Source organism: Sphaerodactylus townsendi, linkage group LG07 (assembly GCF_021028975.2).
Source record: "Sphaerodactylus townsendi isolate TG3544 linkage group LG07, MPM_Stown_v2.3, whole genome shotgun sequence".
NCBI lineage: Eukaryota > Metazoa > Chordata > Lepidosauria > Squamata > Sphaerodactylidae > Sphaerodactylus > Sphaerodactylus townsendi.
Genome location: NC_059431.1, coordinates 47,115,713 through 47,138,908, shown reverse-complemented (window position 1 = coordinate 47,138,908; position 23,196 = coordinate 47,115,713). Strand labels below are relative to the sequence as shown.

The window sequence follows — 23,196 nt, the reverse complement described above, 5'->3', positions numbered from 1 at the left end:
AGGAAAATCCCAATATTTTCCCTTGCGTCAAGATTTCGGCTCCTTCTGGTCTCTGACCCTCTCTCCCCACCACTCCTTGCAAGTATTTCTGGAGGATCAATAGCCAGTTTTTCTCAAAAAACCCCCCAAAAATTAATTATAATGAGTCTGAGCAATAGTGATATGGGGCCCGCACAAAACACACTGAGGGAATCCTCCCCGCAACCTGTGCTGCTGCCATGCCAGATCCAGCTTGACTCCTGGTGTCTGCTGTGGAGGGGAGGCCTCCTTCACCTGCTCGTTCACCCAGAGTGTCTTGGGATGAGCTGGCAAGAGTTGGGAAGAGTGGCCTCTCTCCTTTGCTCGCCCACAGTGGCTACAAGTTAGCTGGTAAGAGCTGGGGATGCGTGGCCTTCCTCACTTACCTGCAGCAGCTTGGGACAAGCCAAGGGCTGGGGAGATGGCCTCCCACATGCTCCCACTTCAAGCGATCTAGCAAGAGCAAGACTGTGAAAGGGAGAGGCCTTTCTCACCTGCCCAAAGCAGCTTAAGGCAGACAGGCAAGTGGGTGGGCAAAGAAGAAAGGAAGGACATCCCCCTCACCCAAAGCCATGCCAGGTTTTTTTTTAATTTCCCCCCAAGTCTGCAGAAAAACTTATTAGAGGTGAGAGAGCCCCATCAGTGGATTTAGGCAAGGGGCACAGCTGAGATTTGGATATATAGAAGACACTATAATACTCAAACAGTACTCCAATAGCCCAACCTCCAATAATTTTTTAAAAAACTGGGGGGAAACTCCAATCAACTGGGGAAAGGGGAGCAAAAACTCCATGTTTTAATGAAGGAGAAGGGACTCCTGCTGTTAGGGGAGATTACTTGCATGGGAAAGCCTGCTTGCTCCTTTAAAAAAATAATCTTAGCTATGATTTTGGGAAAGCAGAAAGCACAGTACTCTAGGGATAACAGATTTTTAACTAATAAAACCACAGTATTTGAGACATGTCTATTCAGATATTGCATGTGGAGGCTTATCTGGGGAATTCAGATTAGCCTGTACACTCCCACACATGCCAGCTGTGTGACCTTGGGCTAGTCACAGCTTCTCGGAGCTCTCTCAGCCCCATCTACCTCACAGGGTGTTTGTTTTGAGGGGGGAAGGGCAAGGAGATTGTAAGCCCCTTTGAGTCTCCTATAGGAGAGAAAGGGGGGATATCAATCCAAACTCTTCTTCTTCTTCTATTTAAATCTCTCTTCCCCTCCCTTTATAGAGACATACTTTTTTACATGTGGTGAAAGCTGGATATTCAAAGAACGTTGTTGTAATGTTATAATGGTATTCAGTTGCTGTCTTTAAAAAAAATTGGAAAAGTCTTCATGGCCCAAGGTGGGGAGGCAAGATCACAAGCATTTGAACTTTCTCACCCACTTGGCATCCCTCCAGGTTTTGCTGCAGTCTTTCTCAAACTTTGAAGTAAAGGCTTGGGAAGTATCAGGAAAAGGTCAGGGAAACCTTTGAAGGGACATGAATGCATTACAAACCTTTGGGCGAGCATGAAAAAAACCTGCTTTGTAATAGCATGTGGAAATAGCTCAAGATGGAAACAAAGATTGGCCTCTTGTCGCTAAGCTGTCATACAACTTTGTAAACATTGTTGCTGTTTTGCCAGCAAATAACATCTGACTTATGGTAACCCCTGTGGAGTTTTTCAGGGTAAGAGACATTCAGAGGTAGTTTGTCTGCATAACAACCCTGGTATTCTTTGGAGGTCTCCCGGGGTTGATGACCCTGCTTAGCTTCTGAGATCTACCAAGATCAGGCTAACCTGGGCTATCCACGTCAGGGCAGCATTAACTACTGTGCACCAACATAAGTCCTCCTTCTGTGATCCTACATTGTGTATTCAAAATGACAATACCCAAAGAAGTTGAAAACATCCTAAACACAGGATTGACTTGCTGCAAAACATACAATTCACCAGCAAAAACTGACTGGCATAAGAACTCATTAAAAGCTGCTGACATTTGTTTGATTTCTGGGGTTTGATCACTTGGAACCTTCCAGCTTTTATTTACTATTTCCCAGTGCCCTGACCTGGACGGCACTAGTCAAATCTTGGAATGCAACCAGGGCAAGCCCTGGTTAGTAGCCATGTATATTCTGCAAAGCCAAACCAAAAAAAGAACCACTTGACTGTAGCCAAACATTCTCAATCCCCCAAAAAGCAAAAAAAAAAAAAATCCTTCAGATTTTTTTTTTGGGGGGGGGGGGATCATTTCAGGATACCCAACTACACTATAAGGAACACATTCCCTATTAAAAGAAAAAATGTTTCTGCACTGAGTTTCATGGGGATGTAAACTTTAATCCCCCTCTTTCATTTTCATTAAATCTTGTCCATAAGATTTCCCAGGAACAACTACGAAAGTTGTCCCTGAACTCTTCTGTATAATTTGGCACAACATATCTTCAAGTAAGATATTGCATTTCTCTCCCATGTTCAGGTAATTAGGAGGGACTTGGCTTGTTTGAATGACCTGGATGGTCACCTGTTGCTTTGACTGTGTCTCTTTGCATGGCAGGCAGTTGGACTGGATGGCCCTTGTGGTCTCTTCCATTTCTATGATTCTGTGACCTAGCCAGAGGCTGATATTTTGGTTACTGTTAATTTTTCTCTGCTTGAGAGCTTCAAAGTTGAATGTAGGGAACAATTGACTAACAGCTAATTGATCAACAGTTTGAGAGCTTCATAGTTGAACTTGGGTGTAATTGATCAACAAACTAATTAACTGTGTTGTTATATGTAATTAAATAATGGGAGCTGGATGAGTTGGATGAACATATTTCCCTTCCAGCTTCTAAACAGATTAAAATTGGAGAGCAATTTCTCTCTAGCAACTTCACACCATTTACTATTCCTACCTCAAACAGTTTCTCACCCCTGGCTGAGCAAACCAATCCTCAGGGTGAGTCTGAGAAGAGTTTATCTGATTTGCCACTTAAAGCTGACAGTATAGGGGACCATGATGTTGGAAACAATTTGGGGAAGCAAACTAAGTTTACCAAAAACAATAAAATTTGTCTTTGATCACATGAACTGGATTAGTTCGCAACTCAGACAACTGATTCAAATAGTTGCAAGTATATCTGGAGAAGACCATCTTAAGCAAGCCACAAATGTCCTTCCCCATCATGCACAGCCTCCTTGTTCCTCTTCCTTTCAAATCACCCAGAGGTTGTTTCCCAGTCTCCAGATAGGATCTGAAGAGGTACCAGAATTACAGCTGAACTCCAGATGACAAAGTTCTGTCCCTCTGGAGAAAATTACTGGTTTGGAGGGTGGACTCTATGACATTACATTCAACTGATTTATACACCCTGCTTGAAACCTCTTCCCTTTCCAAACTCTGTCCTCTCCAGATTTCACCACAAAATCTCCAACAATTTTTCAATCTAGAGCTGGCAGTCTTACAAGCCTAGCCCCAGTGAGTCCTTCCTCAAAGGCCAAAAGAGGCCTGGAAAGGCCCATCCCCTTGAATTTTACTCACAAAAACTGACGCCCGGAATGCTGTAGTTGCCTAGCAACAGTCACCGGGAGAATTCACTGCTGTTCGTTGCCCAGGCTTTGGGCACTTCCCATCTCCTTTTCCTTGGCTGTTTTGTCACCATTTGAAGAAGCACATGCCTGCGAGTATCAGTTGGTGCCTGGCGTTCCTCACCTAGTTTCTTCCCCAGCCTCTCTTTGAGAGTGTGGCATGCACCAAACGAGGACCCAATGGCGCTCTACAGCTCTGTTAAGCATGGTCGCACACCGAGCATATTGGCGGACAGTGGGACAGCCGGAGGGCATCGTGTCAGAACAAGATACAGACCACCACTTCGTACATCGGAGCACCATCCCTACCATGCACTTCCAGGCCAGCTTACCCAGGTTGCTTTTTCCTTCTTCAACATGAGGGAGGGAAGCTGAGGAAACCAAAGCTGGAGAAGTGGGGAGGGTTCTTTTCCCTGCCAAGTGTTCACCCCCTCCTGCCAGGTGCTCTGCTGTCCCTGTTTGAGTCAGTAAAATATCAGGAAAAACACTCTCCTAAGCGGTTGAGGAGATCTATACTGTCCATGGTAATATCAATAGAAATTAGGGGAGGGGGAGGGAATGGCACCAGCATTCTTTGCCTGGTAAGGGCAGTTTTGAAATCCTATCCCCATCCCCAGAGAGTCCCATATTTTAATAAAAATATTATTTATTTTAATCTTATAACATGTGGAATTTACCTCTCTGTTGAAACTGGTATTCTCCTTCTTTACTACTTGACTCAAACTTTTGATTAACTATTCAGTCTTGGGGCATTTCAAACTTAGTTCTGTATTCAAATGGACAACCAGACCTAGCAGCTGGAAGCTTCTGGAAGCATCTGGATATATGACATTCAGAAAATGAACCCAACAGTTAACACTGAAATTGAAAATCATTATTGGTTAGATTAGAACACTTAAAAGTATGACTGTTTACTGAAATTGAAGAGAATAAAACACAGAAGCAACAGTACACAATCATTCCAAGGGTCCTTACAAAGCACAGGTCTTTCTTTTTATTAAAAAAAAACTCGTTATTTTTCCTGCACACTGTGATACTTGGTTCTTTATACTATCCTAAGAAGTCTGCTGCTAGATTTATGTGTGTCATAAGCTGCAGGTCTTATGCCATGGAGAAACAATATTCACATCAAAGCAAGCAGTTTCTCTCACAAACCTAATCTGCAAGGAACTCGATTGTACTGTTTGTCAGACTGTTTTTCCATAGCCAGGAATGTCATATGCTTCTTGAACTGTTGGCTGGCTATTACTGACGTTAAAGGAACATTATGCCACAGCTTCCTCACCAGTAGTCACCAGGCATCTATCATTTTTAGGAGGTCACTGCTGTCACTTGAGCTGTGACTCACAGCTGAATCTCTGTGTGAACCATACTGTTTGCTTCAAGTGTATACTGGGATTTTTTAGGTCTTTATTAAGATTGTATTCTGTGTGCATATGTGTTTATTTTTGTAAGCTGCTTTGAGTCCCCAAAATAGGAGAAAAGTAGGATAAAATATTTAAATAAATAATGTACACTACAAAATAACATACAACGTTATCTCTTTTGGTGAAGCAACTTCAGTGGGCAAAATATAAATATCTATAAATGCAACAAATAAATAAATAAATAAAATAGAATGAGAACATTCTAGTCTCATCAATAACATCTTATTTTTTAATTAATGGGACACATTGACAATAGAACTATGAATGAATATTTAAATGGACTCTTAGACAAAAACAAATAAACCTAGACATATTTCTGCCACTTATTTGTCTTAACCAATTTTACACATCACAAAACCAACCACTGAGAGCTGATTAATAGTGTTTGCACTTTTAAAATGAGATATAACAATAGGAAAACACAATATGATTTCAAGGGGATTTGGAGGTATAATTAAAGAAAAACATTCAGGGAGAACATGTTGCCCTGAGATATTTTGGATAATCTCATTTGGTGACCACTAATTTTAACAATGAAGTACATTCTTGTGAGGATACCCAAAGGATGGAAAATGGACATACATTATTTTCAAAAAGTAACAAATTTGAATCCAATGATTATCAGTCAATCTATATATTGTATATCATATTTTTCTCTATTAGATAATAGATCTAATAGATGGAAGAGCAGCTGTATCAACTGATACAGCTGTATCAGCTGTATCAACAAAATTATTGATACATACTGATACATAATTGTTCCATACTGGAATACTTGATAAGCAAATATGCAAAACCATCAAAGAATCACTTATCCCTATTTGTAGATCTGCCTTGGGTATTTTATAGAATAAATTGCAAAAGGCTTGATAAAGATATGCGATCTGATATTGAGTTTACTTTTTCTCTTCAGCAAACTTCATACAGTTTTCAAAATTAGATAGTCTGTTATGTGGGCTGTTCTATGCCATAAGGGGAGAGACAAGACTGTCCTTTGATTTTTTTAAAACTTTCAAACAAAACAGCATTATAGACTCAGCATATAGCTGTTTATATGCAACTTGATAGGATGTTGCTGTCCAGAGCCAAGGTTACTCAGAGAAACTGATAACAGATTATGGGACAATAAATGTTTCAGAGCTGAATTTTAACCATTGTAAAACCCAGCTACTTGTGTTTGGTTGCTGCCATACAAATGGCCATTGAATGAACAGGGAAAAGATCAAGCACGAAATTGTAATTAATTGTAATGTGGGGATTCTGCTATTAATGTAAGAATGTCATTACTGTGTGTAGTATTAGGCTGTTAAATGGACAGGAGAAATTTTGATTTTGCCACCTTGGAATATTTATTGGGAAAGTCATACTCCTACAATTATCTCAGTTTAACCAGGTGGAATTTCCTCAGTATGTTAGGTGTGTCATTAAAAGGCACTTCAGCTGCTTCTCTGAGGACAGGAATTAGCTTTATGTCTGTCAGGACACATATTCTTATGACAATGTTTCTGTGCCTATTTAAATTGGGTTAATTGGATGAATGCAAATAAACTGGAGCACTTGCTGAATAACAACCTTATCTGGTGAGCCTGTTGCTATAAACCTATGGGTGCAATCCAAAGGTGGGAGCAAAACTGCATTGGGAGCCGCATGACCCCAGCGTCATCATCCATGCCAGTTTGCATGGTGTAAGTGGCATGGACACTGGCACCAAGGGAGTTAGACTGGTGCAGGAGAGTGGCTCAGCAGCTCAGCACGCAAATCCAGAAATCAGACTGACCGTTGTCACTGCTGCACCATTCAGGCCTGTGCCAGCATTCAGGGAGGTGTACTGGACATGTTATCGGGGACGGAGCCAACTTTAGTTGGCTCTCAGTGCTGCTTCAGTCTGGGAATGTCCTCTTATTGCAGCACAGACTTACGCATGCAAAAATTATGGCATAAGTCATTCAGAAGAATGGGCTTCTCAGGGAGAGGTGTTTTGTCCCTCTCCTCTGACACCCATACCATAGATTCCCCCTTTGGAGGACCGCCGTGGCGCTGTCCCCAGCCACCACTCTGCTCCCCCCCCCCTTTGGATTGGGCTGTATGATGCAGGCTTTTGATTGGTTTCGAGGGTAGGTATATAAGTATATTAAAAGCAGGTTGAGAAAATAATATGTATGTCTGGCTATGGAGAGAATTCAAATCTCGGTATTCTGTCCTTGCCCACATTGTATCAAGGTTACCATGCAAGGCTTTTATGACCTTCAGATTTCGAACAATACCCTCACAATACGTAGAAGGAGAATATTTTTTTAAAAACTGTCAGATTAAAATCTCCGTAGGACATGGGCAATCCAATCCGGGGGGTGGGGGGGTGGCTCTCCAGGATATCTGGATTGCACTGTTGAACAATTTAGCATTCTGTGCTAGGAAGAATTTAGACAAAATGTGTTGCAAGTCTGCCAACCAATTTATCAGTTTAGTACATAAAGTGAGGTATCTGTGGACCAACCAAGTCAAATATATTGTCTTTAGAAATTGCTGCATTCTTATTTTATTTTAATTAGATTTGGTATCCTGTCCTTTCCCAGTCCAAGGTCAAACTCAGGGCAGTTAATAGATTTACACTAGCTGCATGAAGAAGAGAACTTATAGTACATTGTAGGCAACTTCTAGAAAATAAATATATAGCCTTCCCAGAGCTGGTTTTTTTTTTATTGAGTATGGAACAAAAACAGTTACATACATTTTCACAAAGCAGAGTTCCTAAAGATGTGAACTATCTGTCAGTTTCACATGGTCACATTACTAAATCCTATTTGTTTTAATGAAGCTTACTCAATTCTGAAGGTAAGCACGAAACCTTATGTGGAATTGGCAGCACATTAACAAGAAATCTACTTTAACATTATTTTCTTGCAATAAGTGACCAAAATCCATCTAGTCCCTCATGCTTCCTATAGACATCTGCCAGATGCTTCCTTATAATCAAGTCATGAAATGTGTGACCATGCTCGTCTGTTTGTCTCAAATACTATACAAGCAAGAGACAGGTGCATACATTAACAAAAGCATCACCAATGTGAGATTTCAAATCACCCATTCTCTCAAGTATTCAAAACAAATCAATATCTATTAAAATGAAATTCAATCCTTTAAGCAAAAAAATAAACTTATTATATCTTAACCATGAAGTCTCTCACTCCAAGCACTTTTTACATCAGAACATTTATTGTTACTAATTGTTACTAAATTGTAATATCTTTCATAATTTTAAAGTTCTTTTTTTGAACAATGATTGACAATAGTGTTCTCATGTTCTCCTGAGCAGTTCTGAACAACAGAAGAGCAGCCTTGCAGGTAGCCTTCAGGATAGCTGCTTGCCTCAAACATTCCTTCCATGGGCTTATGATTGCTCTTTTACTACAAACAACAATCCACAATGCCACACAACTCAGTACAAAATATATAAAAAGAACAGCAGTGACATAGTGGTTAAGAGCAGGTGTACTCTAATCTGGAGGAACTGGGTTTGATTCCCTGCTCTGCTGCTTGAGCTGTGGAGGCTTATCTGGGGAATTCAGGTTATTCTGTACACTCCAACACATGCTAGTTGGCTAGTCACAGCTCTACAGAGCTCTCTCAGCCCCACCTACCTCACAGGGTGTTTGTTGTGAGAGGGGGAGGGAAAGGAGTTTGTAAGCCCCTTTGAGTCTCCTACAGGAGAGAAAGGGGGGTATAAATCCAACTCTTTTTCTTCTACTACTACTAAAGGGAGAAATAAATAATAAATTAGTTACAGACATCAGGATTGTGCTGCTATAGTACATCTTGTTATCAGTTCACCAACAAATGTTAAGACAAATCAAGGATAATTTGAAATCTCACATTGGTGGTCCTTTTGTTGATGTATGACTTCTTTTTGCGCCAACGTCTGATAAACAAATGAAGAAGAGTATTAATATAAAATGGGATATTCAAATGATACAATATTTTTTTTAAAAAAACATCTGATATTCAGATATCAGATTCATTATTCAGAAGTACACTGCCTCTGTAGACAGAGGTTCCATTTAATTATCATAATTACTACCTATTAATAGGATAAATTCTCATGAACTTGTCTACACAAGCAGCAGATTGAGGCAGTCGACTTCTGAAGTGATACAATAGGCTGTGCTGCATAGATTTCTGGCATGACTTTTCTCCAGGGTGCTTTTTTGTTTACAGAAACCAAACTAGAAGTGGTAACTGACTGTACACTGGAGACATAGTTACTACTGTACTGTATAATATCCTAAAAGAAGAACGTTCAGGAGCCACTTCCCTCTGTATTCTGCCAAAAAAGACAACAGAGTGTTGAAATGCCCTGTAATTGTTGCTTGAGCATTAAGCTTCCTTCCATTTTGCTTTTCAAAGCCACTCAGTTGTAGCAAGTAGGAATCATTAGTAGGCAGCAAGGCTGAAAAAATGAGCCAACCCTTTCTTTGCCAAGTAATCACTGTGCAACAAATTACTAATATAGGCACATATGGGCAGATATGCTAGTAATTTTTTGTGCTAACTTTTGCACATTTGTAATGGTGATTATAAATTGTCTAATATCATTTTAGATTGCCTATTCCAAAACTGGAGGATACCATCAACCGATATTTAGCTGCTCAGAAGCCACTGTTGAATGATGAACAATACAGGTATGACATTTGTATTATATAAAAGATGATTGGTATAAAGGACTGATGCTGAGTTTGTCCTCCAACTAAGCCACCCTCTGCTCCCCAAAATATTCCTTCCTTGAATGATTCTATTAAACCATTCTTGCTTCTCCATACCCTAAAAATTCTCATTGGCCCATTATGCACCAATGTACTTTCCACTTCAAGTAGCCTTTTGCTTTGGAACAGATTTTTACTGATTACACAACAACTTCTATATATGATTTGGGTAAGATTTTCTGTTATGCAACTTATCTGAAGTGGCTGTGCTTTTTTAAGGGAAAGCCCTACATTTCCCAGGTGCAGTGAAAACCCAACCCCCCCCCCCCCCTTTGCAGGGAGAGCAAAGTAAATAGATTTGCAATGCCTCCTTTGGGTTTTTTCCTTCTTCCCCTCTCTTCCTTTTCCCCGCCCCTCATACACTTGCATGATGCATCATCCCACCCTCCTCCCATTTTTCCAGCCAGCCCTCTCCTCGTGCCCTCCCACCTCCATTTCTGCTCTCTGGTCAAGTGGCTTCACTGGATTTTTTTTTAAAAAAATGTGCCTAATATCTATGAACTGCAGCTATAGGACCTCCATTTATCTGGAAATCCATGCTGGCTTCTGCCAGTGCTGGAGAGTTCATTGCCCACCATGCCTTCTCCAACTTGGGAAGGGAAGAATCCCACCAATCCCAACTTGAAACCCTTTGTTCAAGTAGCGACCATCCATGGATCACTACATAAATACTACATGAATACTTATTTTGTGAAGTGTACTTTGATTGGGAGTTTTCACTGTTCCTGCAGGTTTGCAAGGCACCACTAGTCCTACTGGTGCAATGGCTCAAAACCTTACTGGGTTTCCTATGCTTGTTTATGATCAATGCAGTTTCCAAGCAGGAAAGAAAAACATTATTGTGGCATCAGGGGAAGTGTTTTTGCTGCCTTCCTTGTCCATACTACAGAGTCCATTGTTCTCACTGGCAGTAACATGAATGTATCAATATATCAATGTATCAATGATCTTTTCCACACAAGACATTTAAAATGTTTCCAGGACTGTAATAAACCATTTTCTCCATGGCATTTGGCACTTCATTTCCCCCCATTCGCCCAGAAACATTTCATTTTTTTTAAAATCCACTGTATTTGAAAATTCTTTTATGACCATTTTTTTGCTTAAATGTTTTCAAATCAGCTTCCCTTAAAGTGTGATATTTTTTAAATGTTATACATTTCCTGCTGAAATTCTCAAGCACCCATGCCCTTGTTCTACTTCCCCCTTAGAGTCTGACCTGCCATTTCTTCATGTCCCTCGCCTCAGTCCTTTCCCTCTCGCCTCTTGGTTTTCATCATTTTGTGCATTTTATATTCTTTGGCTGTCTTTCTCACTCCTTTCCCCCTCGCATTTTCTTTTACATGCGAGTAAATTTACTCGTGAATAAATCCATTTTTACATGAAGCGATGATTCAACAGATTGGCAAGGCATTGAATCACTGGATCAGCCCAAAAAAATGAAAAGTTTGGAGGAGGTACGTGGGGACAACATCGTGGTGAAGTGGGGATCAAAACGTTCTGGAGACATTCTAAATATTTTTTGCAGAAAAGGCCTTCATGTCAATGTATCAATATTTTAATTTTACATTCCTTTGAAATATGTTTAATAAGTTTTGTGTTCCCACTCTCCTGCCCACCCAAGCAGGCTTTAAGCAAAGAGCACTAGAGATCATATGAGGGGGGAAAGAAGTGCACATGTGCCGCAGGACACTGATCTTCCCCATGCTAATTCCCCATGCAAATTTTGTAGATGTGGAAACACCCACGGGCAACACATTATGGTGACAGTACAAACCCAGGGCAAGAGAATGTGATTTGCAAGGAGATGTGTTACTCCTGCACTGAGCCAAAAAAAACTTTGACAAGGTGGGGACAAGAGTGCATATTACACAGTACTTGCCCTGTATGAAAGGAAGATGAATTTACTGCAAAGAAAGAGCAGAATAAGATGTGGGTGTGTAATTGTGTGCTTCTGTCTTTTTCACTTTTTCCTTTAAATACCTTCTCAAAACCCACCTCTTCCATGAACACTATGACTAAATTGCGCACATACCCAACTGAAAAGTGATAATGGGTACAATCCAGTGCACACTTATTTGAGGGTGGGTTCCATTTAATTTTATCAGATTTATTTCTGAATAAACATATTTGGAATTCGGTAGCATAAGTGTAATTAAATTTGCATATATTCTTGCCTTTCTAAAGGATGGCTTCTCTAAACCCAGGACAAAGTGATAAGAAAACAGTTCCCTTGTGCATGCTGCACAAACATAGTGAGATGGGTACCTGATGATCTGGTGACCCTTGATTCTGATGCTTGCTGTGATAGGTCGTTTCTGCACAGCCACGCTTGGTGGGTGCGTCGGCGTACATGACGCTGACGCACCCCCCCCGGGACCATTTGCACGAACGGTCCCGGTAGGGGCGGGGAAGATGGCGCAGCCTCCGTGCAGGCTGCGCCGTCGCTTGAATGCCTTACCGTTCCTCCGACCTTCCGGCGCATCGCCCAGGCCAGGGGACATGCCCCCCCTGCCCTCCGCAACAGCTCGGGAGTTGCAGGGCAGGGGGCATGTCCACTGGCCTGGGCAATGCGCTGGAAGGTCGGAGGGACGGTAAGGCATTCGGGAAAGGGGGGGAATGGCGCCTTCCAGCTGCTGCCATTTGCACGGCAGCAGTTTGAAGCTGCTGTTTCCAAAAAACCTCGCTCAGGGAGCAAGGGCCCTTTCCGCACAGCCGGTGGAGGGGTGGGGGCTGTTCGCACGGGAGCATGCGAGTGGCTCTGCAGAAGCCGGCGCAGAAGAGGTGGCTTCGCATGGAGCTGCCTCGTCTGTGTGTCCCCCCACTCACCTCGTCCTCCAGTGTCACTCTGGAGTCATCAGGGACCTGCCCACGCTGCCCTCTGGCCCCTGGAGGTCAGAGGGCAGCGTGGGCAGGTCTCTGACGGCCTCTAGAGCATGCTGGAGGACGAGGTGAGTGGAGGGGATGGGGAAAGTGCCATCTTCCCAGCGGTGCGGTTCACACCGCACCGATGGGAAGACAGCGTTTTAGAATAACCTTGCTCAACTAGCCAGGAGGTTGGCCAGAACGCCTTCACGCCGCTCCCCTGGTAGCCAGAGGGCTGGCCGCTGCTCGCGATCAAGCAGCACCTCCACATTGAACAGCTGCCCAGGGACGGCGTTTTTGCCGTCCCTGGGCCGCTGTAAATGACCCGAGCGGAAAAGGCCGAGTTTCGGAAACAGCAGCATTGCCCCGCTCGGGGGTTGCGATGCAGCAGCTGTTTTTAGCGTCCTGCGATGCTGTTTTTAGCGTCCCTGGGACGCTGTATTCCGCCCGTGCGGAAACAGCCAGAGTTTAGCCTTGAAGATATGGAAAAATACTAGTGTCTGAATTGTGAAGCATTGAGTTACCCTAAAGTCTATGTTGTTTGCATTCTTTATTGTTTGTGCAGAGAGCAAACAAGTGTCCTGCTGTGTCTGAGAATCAATGCCAAATTAGTTGCTATGGAATTGAGAGATAAGAGTGTACAAAGGCAGTAAAAATCTTTGGGAAGGAGCTTTCGGAGAGATAAAATCTTGCTATGCTACCACTTCTTTTTTATATGTTTCGATACATTCATTCTTTCAGTAAATATTTTAAAGATATGCATCTTGAACCAAATAATTTATGTCAGAATATACGTTCAGTCAAAGGTGTTTCCACTTTTTGCTAGCAAGATTTAAGTATGTTAAACCAGGCAATTAAGACTTCTGGCTTCCCGGATCTGGAGATTTCAGCTCCAGAACTTGGACAGGCGAAGGGGGAGATTGTGTGCAATTGAGCTAATTTCAAAAATAATATAAAAACAAGTGAAGTCTTTCTTGTTGCTTTTCAAAGCTCAACGTAATATGAGACACTGATCTCTCTCCTGGGTTTTCTGCTCATGTCAGAAGAGTCTTCATAGGAGTGGGAGGGTCTTTCATCTTGTGCCTGGCACAGTGAAATATCCTTCCTCCCTCTTAGTTCTGTGCCATTAAGGAATTATTTAGAGGCCTGGATGTTTGTTCTGAGCATTAAAGGCAGGTTTAATAACCAGAGACACAGAGGCAGCCACTACTGGCAACCTAATGGTGAGATTTGTCAATTCCTCATAATAATTAACAGCTAAACTTTCCAAGCATAAAAGAGCATACCAGTATTACCCTTTATGTTAGCAGTATTTCTTAGTGTTTAATTCATTTCTAGAGCATACATGCTTCTGACTTTTAAAAGTTTCTTATTTGACTCACTAACTTCGTGTGGTATTAAATCACAAAAGTACTATGATTGTACGACTTACAGCTTACAACTAACGAAGGGAGCTTTGACTAACAACACCTTATACCTGGAAAATTCTGTTCATCTTAAAGGGGCTTCTGGACTAATACAACTATTTGCCTGAAAATGTGTACTATATTAATTTCTGCGTTCACACAAGGTGACATTGCTAAATATCATCTGCTGCTCATGTGAAAATGGAATAATGTTTTAAATGTTATTATTAAAGTATTCTATTTAAAACATACTATTACAGTCAGGTGATGCAATGATTAACACATTTTAAACTTACAGACATACTGAAAAACTAGCCAGAGAATTTGAAAATGGAGTGGGCCGGGATTTACACCGTGATCTTCTTGAACATGATAGGCTTAGTAAACATACAAGTTACATATCAGGTTTGGTTTTTTTATTTTCTTGAAATCTTTTAAAATGTTAGTGTGCTTTTTCCTTTTTATTGGTGTTTATTCTCAAGTCAGTCTAGGGGCGATTTCTATACCATCCACGCCTATACTTGCTGGGTTGTTCGACATTTTGTTGTAGGTTAAGTGATTATATGAAAGCCAGCATGGCATAGTGGTTAAGAGCAGCAGACTTTGCATATTCAACAAAAGCTAATGGGTATGCTGTAAAAAAAATTAAAATTAATTTTTAATTTTAGTTTTATACTTTGCCCATTCCAAAAGGGCTCAGGGCAACAAGAACATGTTAAACCTACATTACAGGTAAAATTATGATTTAAAAATACTCACCATAACTTTAAAGATAGCCCAAAGGCAGGACCTGTCTGCTAAAAACCCACCTTCATTAACATGTAGCCAGGGCTTCTGGACCACTTGCACATGCTCAGCCTGTCAGGGTATGTGGCCTCATGGGGTGGGGCTGCTGCAGATAGGCCTGGGCACCATTTTGCCCTGGGCCCTGGGCCCCCTTCCAACACTTCTGCCTTGCTTCCCTTTGCCATGGTGGGAAGCAAGGGGGCTGTCAAAGCCTTGCAGGACCCTTGCTCTAGCTGTCATGGTAGGGGGAGTGAGGAGCAGGGTGCAGAGATCCCCTACCTACCTTCATTGGAGACCCTGCAGGGCCTTGGATGGAAGTGGGCAGGGGAAGCTGGCTGCTGCATTTCCCACCCTAGACTTATACTTGAGTCAATAAGTTTTCCTGGTTTTGGGGGGCAAAATTAGGTGCCTTGACTTATATTTGGGTTGACTTATACTTGAGTATATATGGTACTTAAAGCAGTTTAAAATAAAACAAGCAGAATAAAAACAGCCAGAATCTTGACATATTAAAACATAACTCAATTAAACATGATTGAAACCAAGTCAGGACCCATTCACCCTTTCACTGCTGGATGAGAGAAGAGGCAACCCTTATTTCAACTGACAGCCACCATAGAAAATAAAATATTTGTGCCCTGGCAATCACAAATATTCATGCCATGGCAGTCCTCTGAGGAGGAAAAAGAGACCAAACCCTGTTCTGAGGATCTATACATCTGTTCATATTCATTTATAGAGAGAACCATTCCTTCAGTTAGGAGGGACCCAGACCACAATGAGCTTTTATAGGTAAAAAGGAGAATTTTGATTTGTATTCTGCAGCAAACACGTATAGCCAAGCACCTATTGTAATAGTATTGTCATATGAGTAGTCTACCTAAAGTTCATTAATACTTGGGTTGCTATACTCTGAACCAACCACAGCTTCCAGGATATTCAGTGGCAGCCCCTTGTAGCTTTACAATAATGCAGCCATGAAGCTATGACAGCATAGATCAGTGTGGCCACATCAACTGTGTTCAAAATCTGGTCAGATTTCCTGACCAGAGGTAGGTGAAGAAGGTTCTCCTAGCTACAACACCAGCCTGCTGCTCCATTGATAAGGTCAAGCTCAGGTGTATTCCCAAGTCACTGAATCTATCAGTTTCAGTCACAACCCATCTAATGCAGGCAACAGAATCCTTAAAGACTAACTTTTCAAATCAATATCATCTCCATCTTATCTGGATTTAACTTCTGCTCATTCATTAGCCACTTGACAATGGCCTCAAAACAGTGACCAAGAACTAAGACAGCAGCACATGGAGACTTAGACAAAGATACATATATAGTTGCGTGTCTGTTGTATTTTGATGACATGACATTCAACCCCAAAGCTACAATCTCTCCTAACAGTGATTCATAGACATTAGTACAGGAAACAGAAAAGATCATTGGAGCACCTGACATGTCAACTGCCAGGGAAGAGATTACCTCTCTCCACCATTCTCTGCATCCTGTCTCACAGAAAAGATAAAAACCAATTTAAAATGCTTATCTCAAAACTAGTGTCTGATTGTGTTCATACGACCCACCTACCTTTGAGCAGGGGATAGAAATGTATCTGATCCTTGTTAAGTAATATATCTAGATAATGCATTACCTGACTTGTTTTCATATTCAAACCATTTATACCTAGAATGCCACATACTATATGCAGTGTATTTAATAACTGAATTATGTTTTTATTTTTTTAGGGCCCTGGTATGATATGTATCTTTCTGCCAGAGATCCAATTGTCTTAAATTACAACCCTTTTATCACTTTAAATCCCGATCCAAAACCAGAATACAACAGTCAAATAGTGAGAGCAACAAACCTGGTTGTATCTTCATTAAAGTTTCTTAATTCCCTGAAGAATGACTTTTTACGGCCAGATATATATTATGTCAACCCTAAATTGGGTCAGAATAAAATTTTCAGACATTTTCTCCGTATTCTCCCACCTTCTGTGTCTTGGTATGGAGCATATATGCTGAATGCTTATCCCTTAGATATGTCACAGTATAGATTGCTGTTCAACAGTACCAGAATTCCCAATTTAAACAAAGATATACTGTTCACAAGTGAATTTGCAAGACATTTGTTGGTGATGAGAAATGGCCATTTTTATGTTTTTGAAGTATTGGATCCTTTTGGTAACATTCTTCACCCATCGGAAATTCAGGCTCATTTAACACAAATAATCCATGATGCTGATCGGTTGCCTGCATTTGAACTTTCTTACCTGACGACTGAGGATAGAAATACTTGGGCTACAGTGAGGCAGTTACTTGTCCAAAAAGGCAATGAAGAAAACCTCAGGAAAATTGACAGTGCAGTGTTTTGTCTTTGTTTAGATAAGGCTTCCCCATCAAACGAAATCAAACTCTCCCATTATATGCTTCACGGATATGGTTTCAATCGTTGGTTTGACAAATCTTTTAGTCTGATTATCACAAGCGATGGCACTGCAGGAGTAAATTTTGAGCATTCTTGGGGAGATGGAGTTGCAGTTCTACGTTTTATTAATGAAGTCTACAGAGACAGTACAGAGCACCCCGCTGTTGTACCAGATTCCAGTCCAGCTTTGTTTGTTACATCATGTGACAAACTGGAATTTACACTGAGCCACCCAATAACATCTGCTATCAGCGCTGCACATACGAAATTTGAGGAAAAACGGAAAAAATTAGTTTTTAGAGCATTCAAGTACAATAAATTTGGAAAACAGTTTGTAGTGAGTCAAAAAATGAGCCCAGATGCTGTGTTTCAGCTGGCATGTCAGATGTCTGCCTATCGCCGGTATGGAAGATTCGTTTCTTCTTATGAAGCATGCAGCACTGCTGCTTTCAAGCATGGTCGCACTGAAACAATTCGGCCAACAACTCTGCACACACAAAAGTGTGCAAATGCATTTGTTGATGAACGGGGAAAGTACAGCATTGAAGAAATGAGAAACCTGATTGATGAATGTTCAAAATACCACAGACGTTTGCAGCTGGAAGCTACCTTAGGTTAGACTTTTTCAATATTTAGTCATATGCACAAATCTTTATTAGCATTTTTATCCCAATAAATATATTTTACTGTAAATCAAGATGTGACTTTGAATATATAAATACTTTGAAAATATCATGTTTCTATTGTTTGACTTGTCTTACAGAATATGTGAAAAAAATGAGTTTTCTTAAAATGTATTTTCATTAGTTTACTCCTGGAAAGATGAGTAATATTTTCTCACGGTGGGGGGTCTTAGTTTTGTTGAAGACCTTACTGAGGAATATAAAGCTCATATAAGAGCTGTTATAATTTCATTACAGGTCTACAATACACAATTTTCTTCTATATGCCATATGTTCAAATTTTAATAAAGTTGTAAGGTCCTCAGCCCATTGATTTATAGTAGGTGGGCATTTATCTCTCCAATGTTGTAGTACAATTCTTTTAGCAGTAGGAAGGGCACAGTGTGTCCCTTTTGACTGACCATCAGAGATAGATAGACAGTTTAAAGTACATAATCATCCTCAAACATCCATGAGAATTTTAATACAAAATTAATATGTAATAACTTCAAAAAAACTGAATTATTGGACAAGCCCAAATTATATATTTAAATCATAAAGCCCAAATGTGAGTTACAATGCCAACAGTTAGACACTTTACTCAATCCTTTACTAATTGTTTATATTTTAATTTACTTTGCTTCTATCCCTTCTTTCTCACCAGTAGGGTCCCCAAGCAGCTTACATAGTTCTCTCTCTTCCACTGTATCTTCACAACAACCCTGTGAGGTATGTTAGACTAGGCATATGTGATTGAGCCCAAGGTCACCCAGTCAGTGGTGTAGCACCAACAGGGTGGGGGGCGTGCGACGCCATAGACGCATTCTAGTGGGGGCGTGGTCAGGGCATGGAGGGGGCATGGCAGGGGCATTCCAGGGCAGGGACAGGCTGCACTGAGGCAGGGGCGCAGGATGCGCATGTGCCCTGGGTGCAGTTCCTCCTCGCTCTACCCCTGCACCCAGCAAGCTTCCATGGCAGAATGGGGATTCAAACCTGGATTTCCCAGATCCTAGTGCAGTGATGGCGAACCTTTTCGAGACCGAGTGCCCAAACTGCAACCCAAAACCCACTTATTTATCACAAAGTGCCAACACGGCAATTTAACCTGAATACTGAGGTTTTAGTTTAGAAAAAACGGTTGGCTCCGAGGCGCGCATTACTCGGGAGTAAGCTTGGTGAAGCAACCATGCAACGCTTCGAATGGGTGAATCACGACCCTAGGAGGGTTTACTCAGAAGCAAGCCCCATTGCCAGCAACTGAGTTTACTCCCAGGTAAAGGATTGTGCCCAGGCCAGCCTAGATGTGTGTGTTGGGGGGGGGGTGATTTTCCACCCTGCCACATGACGGACTCTGTGCCCACGTGCCCACAGAAAGGGCTCTGAGTGCCACCTCTGGCACCCGTGCCATAGGTTCGCCACCACTGTCCTAGTGCAACACTTTAACCACTATATACCATGCTGGTTCTCAAAACTAAAATGCCAAAAAGTTACTGTGGTGTCCAATATATTTTAGGCATAATATTTTCCTGAATTAGTTGCAACCTAATATCCATTGAAAGAGCAGGTGTGGACTTTAAGGCCTTATTGCAGTGGCAACATTGGGTGATCTAGCTCCTTATTCCATCCATCCCTGAGATTCATCGTATAATGTTTATTAATCAACATCAAATATTTATAAACAAGTATTTTAAATGTCATTTTCTACATCAGTTCAATTAGCGTTTCTAGGAGTGAAGGGGACTTTGAGACACTGACAGCCCTATCCAGAGCTGTTGAACAGGCAGGGGTGGCGCTGCTCTGACGCCACCCCACCCCCTCCAAAGGGCTTTCCCGCAGCACAGGAAGACAAGGGAGTACATTCTGTGTCGGATGTTGTGCAGTGTCACGGTGCCCAGCCACCCAGTTAAGTTGCCCCTCTGCCAGGACATTTGCCCTTGTGCTGGCAGAAAGGACATTTCTGCTAGCGCAGGGGTGCATTGGCTCCAGAGGGGGATTAGCCCTCCCTTGGATTGGGCTGCTCATGCTGCAGGCCTTACTTAAATACCAACAGATATTGCAAATGTAAATATTGGTATTCAACAGAAGTTGATGAGTTATACCTAGACCTCAGCTGAAAAACTGACAAAAATCATTATAATCAACTTTTGTGCCATAATTGTCTTGCTGCAGGAAGAACAGGATCCAATCAAGTATAAGTAGGTCCTAATGTATCCCACTTAGAGAGCTGCACCAGACAGGAAAGAGCCCAAGATGGATAGTCCAATTGCAAGGAGTGATCCTAACAATTAGTCCTAGTTAGCAGATATACCTGATTATATAAACTTAGATCAGGGAAACCAAATCCTCCTTCACTGAATAGAACCCTCTTCAAAGAAACCCAAGAGGGTGAGGAGGACCACATACCTCTCCAAAATAAAGTACAAGGTAGATGAAAATGAATTTCATGTAAAATATAAATAATCCTAGGAATAATATTTATTTTGGGTGTATTTATTTTGCCCCATAAAGACAAGTCTAAGATTGCCCATCTATCCAAATCCAGTTAGCTTATTAATAAAATGATTAATATTTCTAGGAATCTATATTCCAAAATTATTAATGACATCTGAGCACCACCAAAAATATTTTCTCCTAATAGCATCAACTCAGATTTTGTCCAATTAGTCAGATAGCCAAAGTCTCCAGAAGTAATTAATCATTAAGGTAAGAATGGAAGACTGAGGTTCCAAAATAAGCAATAAAAGATAATCAGCATTAAATAATTTTAAATTCTTCTACCATTGTTGTCATATTTTTTATTTTAACTTACATACTTTTTTCCTTTTTTATTTGTTGATGGACTTTGATTTTTTTCCTTTCCAGTTTTCTTTTCTATTGTTTTTGAATTAAATAAACAAAACAATTTAATTACCAAATATATGTTCTTTCTTTGTACTGTTAATGACATTAAACTGTCTTGCACCCTAGCCTTTGAAATGAAGGCAGAGAAGTCTTCTAAATGAAGTGCTATCAGGTACAAACCACCTTGAAATGAGAACATTTCTTTGTGAGTTGAGATCTGATTTTGGAAAAACAGGGAATTATTATTTCCTGTGTAGAAGTCCTAAGGCAGAAGACCACATGTATGTGCCACTGCAAAGTTGGGATTTTTTTTCTAAAATGGGACATCACATCTTCCAGCCAAATATGTTTTGCATTTGTTCTCTGCCTTCCCAGCTTCTGTGGAAACCATGGCCCCTGCCACACATGCAGAATAATCCACTTTCAATCTACTTTCAATCCACTTTGAAGCTGGATTTTACTGTGTGGAATAGCAAAATCCACTTGCAAACAATTGTGAAAGTGGATTGAAAATGCGTTGTTTTGCATGTGTAGAAGGGGCACAAGTGGTTCAGGATTTGTAGGTGGTTTTGGGATGTGGTTATTCCAAAGGCAGCACATGTTTCATTAATAGTGTGTCCTGGAGCAACCTATAGTAACAATTCTATCTTCAAAAACCTATTTATAATAGTCTGCATTTTTAAATATTGCTTTTATTCTGAAAGCAGGTTTGGAGACTGGATGTAGAGACTAATGTTTCCACAGGTGCTAGCACTTTCCCCTATGCTCTTCAATTGGAAATCTGACTCCACACCCCAAATCCTGTTCCATTTCAGGGGTATTTTGAATGACTGGGCGGGGGGCAGGAGAGGATTACATTACATGGGCAAAGTCTTTGCATCTGGGGAAATATTAATCTAGATGCAAGCACTGACCAGATAGCATTTCCTTCAAAATGTAATGTTGAAATTTAAAATTCCCTTTCCTTTTTCAGCTGTACTTTGTGTCTATGCGGTCTGAAGTAATAATATAACTAGTTCTCCTGTTGGCTTAGGTCTGGATCTGAGCCCCTTGACCCCTGACTCAGTTCCACTCAAGCAGGAGGGTCCTATAAATGTCCTTTTTTTTTTTTGAGCTGAAGAACCTGGTGCCACATCCAGCACCATTGACAAGTATCCCTTGACCCTCAGGAAGAAGATGCAGGTAGCTGCAGCTGGAAGATGGTGGTGGAAAAAATCTGTCACTGGGGCTTGGCTCGTAATTAGGTTCTGAACAATAGATTTCTATGGAGTTTTGAAGTGTGTGTGGGAGACCCTGTACCATCAAGATCCCTCTATATTGTTTTCCTGACAAATTCATTCACAATGCTTGCTGTCTGGGTCCTAGAAAATCCTATTCAGTTTTAAGAATGAGTTTTGAGGTGGAACACATTTAACTTCTGGTATAGCGAGAGTGCTGCATAGTAGGGGAAGAACAAAATATGTTCTGGATAACCTAAACTACAAGAAACAAAGCTTGAAAAAAGCGAGGTATTAGATAAAAGCGAAAATAAGCATGTCCATTTTCATGGTTCGTTTTGGGGGCATTAAAAACTAACTAAATTGGTATAGTAAGTCAAAGAGACACAATATAATTAACATTAATCCATTTGAATTCTCATTGATTTCAATAGGATAATGTTAAGTGTCTCTAGTCTACACCATTCACTTTGAAATCTCTGGGTTTTCAAAGTGCTTAATTTTCACTGGATCATGCCAGAGATGGAGGTATTAGTATATGAAAAGCTTAGCATGAGAGTTTGTTTTTATAAATAACCTGCTTTCCATACTCACTGTATTTGCCTTCTCTTTTTCCCCCAGGCCAAGGATTTGATCGCCATTTATTTGCCTTGAAGTACCTTATCCAAGTTAAAGGTGGAAGGATGCCTGATTTTTATAATGATCCAGCCTACAAAAATATAAACCATATTATTATTTCAACTAGTACATTAGGCAGTCCAGCTGTTCATTATGGTGGGTTTGGGCCAGTAGTCTCTGATGGCTTTGGAATTGGATATAATGTCTTTGATGCTTGGATAGGAAGCAATTTAACTAGTTATTTAGAGAAAGATTTAGAGGAATTTCTAGAATGCCTAGAGTGTAGTTTGAATGATATATTTGATGTCTTAGAAGGAAGGGAGCTTTCGCATTATTAAAAATGTTATTATTGTGGAATGAAAAAATAATGATGCAAAATCGACCAAAATCGACCAGAGCTGGGCACACATATTTTTAAGAGATATAATGAATTGGACATAGAAAATTAACTGGAACTACAAAGTTATAAAAAGTGAAAAACTGTAGACAAAAAGTGAATGGATACCAGTTATGAACTACAACGTCTGTAATCTCTTGTTCTTGGTGTATATTATGATTATTAATTTTATATTTAGTATTAAAGAAAATACTAAGATTTTTCTGTGAATTTAATCTGGGGCG

The 23,196-nt window shown here is 40.8% G+C and overlaps 1 protein-coding gene across 1 annotated transcript; it reads left to right on the top strand.

The window, feature by feature from the left end:
* Positions 1–3,777: 3,777 nt before the first annotated feature.
* On the top strand, positions 3,778–23,067 carry LOC125436981 (carnitine O-palmitoyltransferase 2, mitochondrial-like). Its single transcript, XM_048504360.1, has 5 exons — positions 3,778–3,908; positions 9,595–9,675; positions 14,326–14,432; positions 16,553–17,851; positions 22,579–23,067. Exons 1-5 carry the CDS (start codon positions 3,778–3,780, stop codon positions 22,911–22,913), a joined length of 1,953 nt encoding a protein of 650 aa, XP_048360317.1. The 3' UTR covers positions 22,914–23,067.
* The last annotated feature ends 129 nt before the right edge of the window (positions 23,068–23,196 follow it).

Excerpts from the sequence above, each read along its gene's own strand:
- LOC125436981 (XM_048504360.1), top strand. The coding sequence starts at position 3,778 with ATGGTCGCACACCGAGCATATTGGCGGACAGTGGGACAGCCGGAGGGC. Across the intron at positions 9,676-14,325 it reads TTGAATGATGAACAATACAG|ACATACTGAAAAACTAGCCA; the intron begins GTATGACATTTG and ends TTAAACTTACAG. Across the intron at positions 17,852-22,578 it reads GCAGCTGGAAGCTACCTTAG|GCCAAGGATTTGATCGCCAT; the intron begins GTTAGACTTTTT and ends TTTTTCCCCCAG.